The 7,605-nt window shown below is 33.6% G+C and overlaps 1 protein-coding gene across 1 annotated transcript; it reads right to left on the reverse strand.

Annotated features, from left to right (window-relative positions):
* Positions 1-1,320: 1,320 nt before the first annotated feature.
* Positions 1,321-5,000, reverse strand: LOC130735449 (transcription factor MYB17-like). The gene is made up of 3 exons (XM_057587433.1): positions 4,868-5,000; positions 2,884-3,013; positions 1,321-1,980 (listed from the first exon to the last, which is right to left on the reverse strand). Exons 1-3 carry the CDS (start codon positions 4,998-5,000, stop codon positions 1,323-1,325), a joined length of 921 nt encoding a protein of 306 aa, XP_057443416.1. The 3' UTR covers positions 1,321-1,322.
* Between the last annotated feature and the right edge of the window lie 2,605 nt (positions 5,001-7,605).

A 7,605-nucleotide genomic window follows, 5' to 3' on the forward strand; every position in this document is an offset into this window, starting at 1 on the left:
ATATTCTGATAAATGAAAATAATTATAATTAGTTTATTTCGTGATTATGGAGAGAAAAATTATCATTTGAATTATTATGGGATTATTAATTAAAAATATGTTTTCCCTTATTTTATAGGGAGAGAAAATAGGATAAAAATTATTTTTGGTTAAAATAATTTAAAACCCAAAGTTATTATTTGAAAAAGTGATTCAGAGATTATTTTGAACCTTAGGAGTTAATTATGGAATTTATTATGAGATTTCAATTTAAAATTTAATTTTTGAGCAGATAAAGTTGTTTTTATTGAAAAATTAGGATATAAAGGTGCAAAAATAGAGGGGGGGGGGGTTAAATTTTAAATTATATTCGGATATATTAGCTGAATATATTTTCTATAACATAATTATATAACTATTGTAATTATTTTGTGATTTATCGAGAGAAAATATGATTATCTCTTAATTTATTTAAGGTAGAGATAAATTAGTTTTTAATTAAAATTAATTTAATTTCAAAATTTGATTTGAAAATATAGGTTCAGAATATTATTTTGAGTTTTAGGAATTAATCTAGAATTATTTTGATTAATTTTAGATGTGTCAGTTTCTACATCAGACTTCAACGAAGAATAATTTTGAATTAAGAGAGAGTGACATATTTAATTTTTTTTAATAGACCTTACAATTATTAATTCAGAATATTATTATTTATAATTATTTTGAAGATAATTTAGTAATATTTTGAATTATACTTCGGATTAAAATCATCTCATTTCAAATGTAATATCCGTGTCTATCTCTTTTAATAAATATTCAAAAGGTCTCACATATTTATTACATGTGAAAAGAGATATAAACACAATGTCAACCTGCGAAAACATGAGAACGTTTTGGGGCATCTGATAAAAAGAAAGACATTACGAATGTTAGTTTAATGGAATATTGGGTGCTATAAGCTCATTATGAAAGTCATCCCTAAATTACAATGTTGGGTTCTATGGATTTGTTGGTTTTAGGACAAAGTGAAAAACATTATCTACATTGTATATGTGCATTTGATATTGAGTTCAATGTGAACTTTAAGTGTGACAACATAGCCACACGGCGACACCCAAAAAGTTTCGAAGACCATGAAATGAAAGAAAACTCTAGAATGATTGGATTTTAATTTTACCAATTTAGCTTCAAAATAAGAGATAAGGACAAGATATCTCTATAGCCAGATTAGTGTATATGTAATCAATCTAAGGAATAGAAGAGGGCAAAAAGTTTTCTCTTCGATCAAAGTACAGCCTTACATGAGGAAATTAACATTAACATGAAGACTATGTTAGTTACATCTAACCATAAAGAGTATTGAGGTAATTGTCATTCTCCCCTATGAAGCCTACTTCACCATCAGGCATATCTAGCAGGTGCTTTAATTCTTCAGAATCAGTAGTAGCATCATGAAATTCATAGTAGCCAGACTCTGAATCTGCAGTGCCATCTTCAAGATTTAGCTTATAGCTACTACCTTGTTCTTGTGACTTGTTTGCCAAGGCAGTGTTTTTAACCGGCAATGATGCTTCTGAACATGACTCCAATTTTGAGGATGATGATGCCTGTGAGACAGAGCTCGGACACACTACAACTCCTTCTTTTCCTTTGATCATGCGGAAGGAGTTTCCAACCTCAGAATGCCAAAGTTGAAGAAAGTAATCTGTGTATACTGATGTTTCAGTTGCTGACAGAGAATTAACCATTGCTGATTCCATTGATAATCTTACCTCTGCCTCAACTCTGGTCTTTTCCCATTGCACCATGTGGCGTGTCGAAGGAGACTCGGATTTCACAACGCTGTGATCAGGGCTGAAAGAGTGATGTTGTTGTTGTTGTGTTTGTTGTGTCCCTGGGGAATATCCCGACCGAGGAAGGCGCTTCTTCAGCTGGGTGTTCCAGTAGTTCTTGATTTCATTGTCTGTTCTTCCTGGGAGTTGAGTTGCTATAGCAGCCCACCTAAAATAAAATTTAACATGATTACATGACTAGTTATGTATCATTTCAAATGCAATCAAGTATTGGAGAGCAAGCAAGATTGGTAATTGCATGATGGAGTTTCTATAATATCACTTTTGTATTGTGAAAACAAGTGCATATGTGAATAAACGGTAGAAAACCACCGAAACCAAAATGATGGTGGACATAAACAAAGCTAAGGGAAGTTACTTTTGTCCACCATGATTTTGACTCACAGTAATTTTTTACTGTGTACCTAACCATGCACTAAGTACTTGAGGTAGTAAAATTTTATGAAGCTTATTACAGTCTGCATTTTAACAAGGGTAAAGTTCAGGAAGCATCTCCATCACCTCTAATTCACTGGAAATGTTATGACTTATCTTCCATTTCCATATTTGAATGGGGTGCCAATCAGGTTTTGGCGCCTAACAACCTAAATAACCTTCTATTCTTAGTGCATGTTTAGAAATCCTTGTACAATTGGTTGTAAAGTCCGAATCTGGGAAGAAGCTTCTATGAGTAGCTTTAAGGTGTCAGCATTGATTAAAGAGAAGTTGATCCAAACACTTCCTGACAGAATAGCAGGATTATGCACCAGAATAGCAATTTACTATATAGCTTAATTTTCAAATCTAGTACCCACATGTTAACCTGAAATGAAAAGGTAGCTTTGCTTCTAGCTATACTCTGTAAGTAACCTTGCATATAAACTAGTCCACGCTTTAAATTGGTTCAGCACATGAATCTAAAAATGAATTATCAATGTGATAGGCTTCAGAGAATGCAGGATCTTAACTCAGGACTCCGAATATCATGAATGCAATGAGTTTCAGCATTAAGGGTTGAGTTCATTTCATGTACAAGAAAATCAGCATAGAGAATTAGAGAGAAATGTACTACCTGTTGCCAAGCATGGCATGAAGCTGAATAATTTTACTTTCTTCGTCACTAGTAAATGGTCCACGCTTTATGTCAGGGCGAAGATAATTTATCCACCGAAGCCGGCAACTTTTCCCACATCGAAGGAGACCTAGTAAGAGCCAAGCTTTCAACCTTAGAATTTTACTATATGCAAAATCTACTTTAGAAAAAAGACTATTCTAATGAATAGTTGAGACTTCTTGACATATTCTTAATCAGAATTTTAGATATATAGCTGGATACAAAAGGGTATGCATTATCTCAGAAATCACATTACAATATATAATGTTAGAATATAATATAAAATCAATATATGGCCCTTACCCAACAGCTTAAGCTTTTGGGTTAAGTGGTTGCTTGACATGGTATCAGAGCCTCTATGACCGAGAGGTCTAGAGTTCGATCCTTGCTTCCCTCACTTTCTAAGTAAAAAGTGGAATTTAATTACGCACATGGTAGGTGGGCCTGTGCATTTATCCACGCTTCAAGCCCAAAGGGCTCTTGCGTGAGGGGGCGTGTTAGAATATAATATAAAACCATTCATATGGCCCTTACACAACAGCTTAAGCTTTTGGGTTAAGTGGTTGCTTGATGTTAAAATATAATATAAAACCATTCATATGGCCCTTACCCAAAATCTTTGCCATAAATTTCAAATTTCAACATGTGTGGCTCGGACATACTTTGTAATACTTACTAAATTAACTTCTTCATCTTTCTCTTACTATAACCATGTTTTCAGCTTTCTTCATTAAGTTGTTCCAAATTTTCACTCTCCCTAGCACAACAAACTCCCCCTTCAAACTCAAATTTATAAATCACTTTTGAAGGTCTAAAGTAATACTACGTAGTACTTTTAATGCTTTGATTTTGTTTTTATCAAACACTCTCTGCTAGTGTTTATTTTTCAAACATTCATTTCTCCTTCTTCTCATGCTTTGATTTTGTGATTGTGTTCTTCTTAAAGCTACTGGCTCTAATCTCATTGCATTTCCATCTACATTTTGATTACTTCCAACACTATAGTTTTGGAGAAAGTGTTGGTTCTATTTGCTCAATAAGCAATTGGGTTTTCTCATTGCGTGTTTGGCTCTGTTGTTCTTTAAATTTTATTTAATATTAAGGTTTCTCAACATTTACAATTGTTATTTATTGGTGCTGCGTAGGGTGAGAATTTCATGTTTCTGAGAATTTCATGATGAATATGATGAAGAAGTTGATGAATATTTCTGGAAATTCCAGAAACCGTTAGGTTTTTGACAGAAAAGTGACGGAAAACCAAAAGTGCTAACGGAGGTAAACGTGTGGGGCCAAAACTGTAATTTTTAAAGTTTAGGGACCATTTTTGCACAAAGAGTATAAGTGGGGGACAAAAAGTGCATTTAAGCCTAATTACATACATATAGCATTTTTTTAAAGAATACATATAGCATTAAGATAACAGAACATGGTTCACCGCTAATGACTTTATTATAAACAGACATTAACATGACCTTATTTTACCAAAGAGAAAAGAGGTAGAAATAAAAGAGCTACAAGCCTACAACACACAGCAAAATCAACAACCAATTTTCTTCATTAAGTAAACATCATCACATTGTGATTGGAGCATGTAAAACCTTGACTCTGATGGAATCATTATACAAGACTGAAGAAAAAAAAAGTGATGCGCCTATCCCATTGTTGTATGTAAATTCCTACTCCATATTCATATAGGATTTAACTAATTAAATCCAGGAGGATGGAAGAGCTTAGAATAGGAACTTGTAGGTAAATCACAGAAGCAATATCAAAATCAAAGACACCCACCAAGCCTTTCTTCTATTATTAGGCCCTATTTCCCCCAAGCATCAAAAGTGTAAAAGCCACTCCTCCCTAATGAAAAACAAAACAAGCAGAATGCAGAAGCAGAGAAGAAAAAGAACAAGAATATGACAAAGCCAAGAATTGGAACTGGGTGCACCTGCTTGCATGGGAAGTGTACGCCAACTTCCCTGGCCATGCTTGTTAATGTAGTCAACCAAAGCTTTATCTTCTTCAGGAGTCCAAGCTCCCCTCCTCACTCCATTTTTATCACAACATGGTGCTTTTCCCATCGTCACCACCACCTCATAACCCCAAAAATTTTAATTACACTAATCTTACTATAATATAATAACAAGAACCACAACCTTGCACACCACCCCATCAGTCATCATAGGTAAGAAAGAGTGTTGCAGAAGAAAACCATCAAGTGAAGTGATGGGATAAATCGATTGATGAAACAGACAGCAATAAATGCATGTGTACAGGGAAATTGCATTTAATATAGTACATGCTTTCTAATAAAGGCAATGCCACAGGGTTCTCAATGACAACATGTATAAAATACAAAAATGTGGCAGTATATGGAAAATATAGCAGAGTGTGGCAATAAATTGACAGAATATTCAGAGAACGAAATGAAGACTGGCAGAGAAGAACAGAGAACCACCCCACCACCCATTTCAAATGAAGACTTTTTGAAATATGCTAAAAACGAGGGGTTGCTTGGCTTGTAGCCTTGTATGTATGCATTTGAACTCACAAGTCATTTATTTTTGTCTGAAGATACCTTGGATCCAACATCATGCTGTGTATGTGCAGTTGATCTCTTTATGTGTTTAGATTTCGGTTAAGTTCTTTATGTGTTTAGATTTCGGTTAAGTTCAGTGTGAATCCACATTATCGACATTGAATTTAAAGTGTAAAAATCTTGCTTTTTTGTGCATGTTAATCAAATTTAAGCTTTTTGGTTCACATCTTTATTTGGATTTCTTTTGAATTCAACATGAAACCATGTTAAAGTTAACGTGTCAAAATCTTGCTTCTCTAATCTCATACTTCATTGTGTCATATTTTATCTACTATATTAGTTTTATGAACTACATGAAATTACTTTTAAAGTGATTTTAACGCAAAACCAAACATATCCTAAAAATATGTGAAATCATGTTTAGATTTTTAAAAAATAATAATCCAAAGATAATAGCAGGGCCCTGGGCCTGTACAAGCAGGCCCACAGCCCAGGGTCTCCAAAAAGAAGGGCACAAAAAAAAGTTCACATTAAACTTTTCTCTAAAAACAATTTAGTTATGATAATTAATGTTCAAAATGTTATTAATGATTTTGTCTGGTCTAGTAGTTAGTAACTGCTCATGTTACTTTTATGTACCGGTTTGAAAGAATTCAAAAATTAAAGCAAAAGGTCGCGTTGCTTGGATTCGAACACGCCACCCCCTAGGCAGGGTGCAAGAGGCCAGTTGCCAAATGAATCAACATAATGATTTTGATGAAATTTCGAACGTTAAATATATAACGGTATCTGGCAGTTGTATCTCCAAGAAATATTTCTCTTTATTAGGGGTCCATTTTTATTATTTGCCCAGGACTTCTAAAATGTCGCGACCGGCCCTGGATATAGCTATCTGCTTTTTCATGACCGGACGAAGCATTTTCTCTCTGTAGTTCAACACTAGCTATAAGTAGCTATGCAAACTTTTCACGTGAAAACCATGAACCAATGGACAAAACTTTAAAAACAAAACAAGACACTTGATGGATGGACCATTCAAAATGAAAAAAAAATTGCCACAAGATATTTTTGGCTAAAATGCACTTTTGGCCCCTGATGTTTCAAGTTTGTGCAAATTCTGCCCCTACTCTATTTTTGTCGATATTTCTACCCCTCATGTTTTCAAACAGTGCATCGTCTACCCCTCATGTTTTCAAACAGTGCACCGTCTACCCCTAACGCACAAACTTGAAACATCAGGGACCAAAAATGCTTTTTAGCCTTTATTTTACTTTAGGCAAAAGCAAAAGAAATTGTCAATCAACTAAATATAGCTTAGTTTAATAATAAAAAAATGCATTTTTTAGTTTTTATAAGATTATAAGTGTGTGTAATGTCAGTGTAAACTGTATTTACAGAGTAATCCAATGTATTTTTTCTCACTTTATTCCTTCTATACCCTCATTTATATTATAGTTCTTACCCAGCACTTTCAATTTTCACCTATTACAACTTTCATTATGCATTTAACCAATAATCACATTTCTTTTTTCTTTATATAACTAAATTTTAAACAGAAATATTTTAATCAAAATATTTATTAAATGATGAGTTCTTTTAAACAATTTATATTTTAGAACGGAAGCAATATGTGAAGTTCATTAAATAACTTAAATGCACATTTACTTTCATTTTACTTTATTACGGCTAACCGTGTATTTGATGGCGAAAAAATTAACAAGAGAGAGTCATGCAAAAAAGAAGTAAACCCACTTTATTAGTTACAAATCTTAAGAGGTGAGAAAGATTGGGTAGGGTGTTCTTAGAGCATCTCGAAACACTAGTTCCTTACACCAGCTGGAGATGCTAAGGAATTGTTCTTATTTTTTAGCATAGCTTGCGCACTTCACTACACCATTTTGTGCCTCTAGCAACAAATTTTTAAGCAACAAGTCTAAAGTGTTGCTTAAAATAGAATACCTAACACTTGTTTAGTGTTGCCATAAAATGTGTATGTTGGTCAATCTCCAAGTGCACAGATATCTCCGGGTTTTAAATTATCGAACCACAGGGAATTGGAATGTGAATTCAGTTTAAGAGTCAAGTTCAAGGTTAAAAAGCGAGTAAAATTCAGTTTTAAAGGTTGATTGTTTTGGTGATTAATTAAC

This window comes from Lotus japonicus, chromosome 2 (genome assembly GCF_012489685.1).
Source record: "Lotus japonicus ecotype B-129 chromosome 2, LjGifu_v1.2".
Taxonomy (NCBI): Eukaryota; Viridiplantae; Streptophyta; class Magnoliopsida; order Fabales; family Fabaceae; genus Lotus; species Lotus japonicus.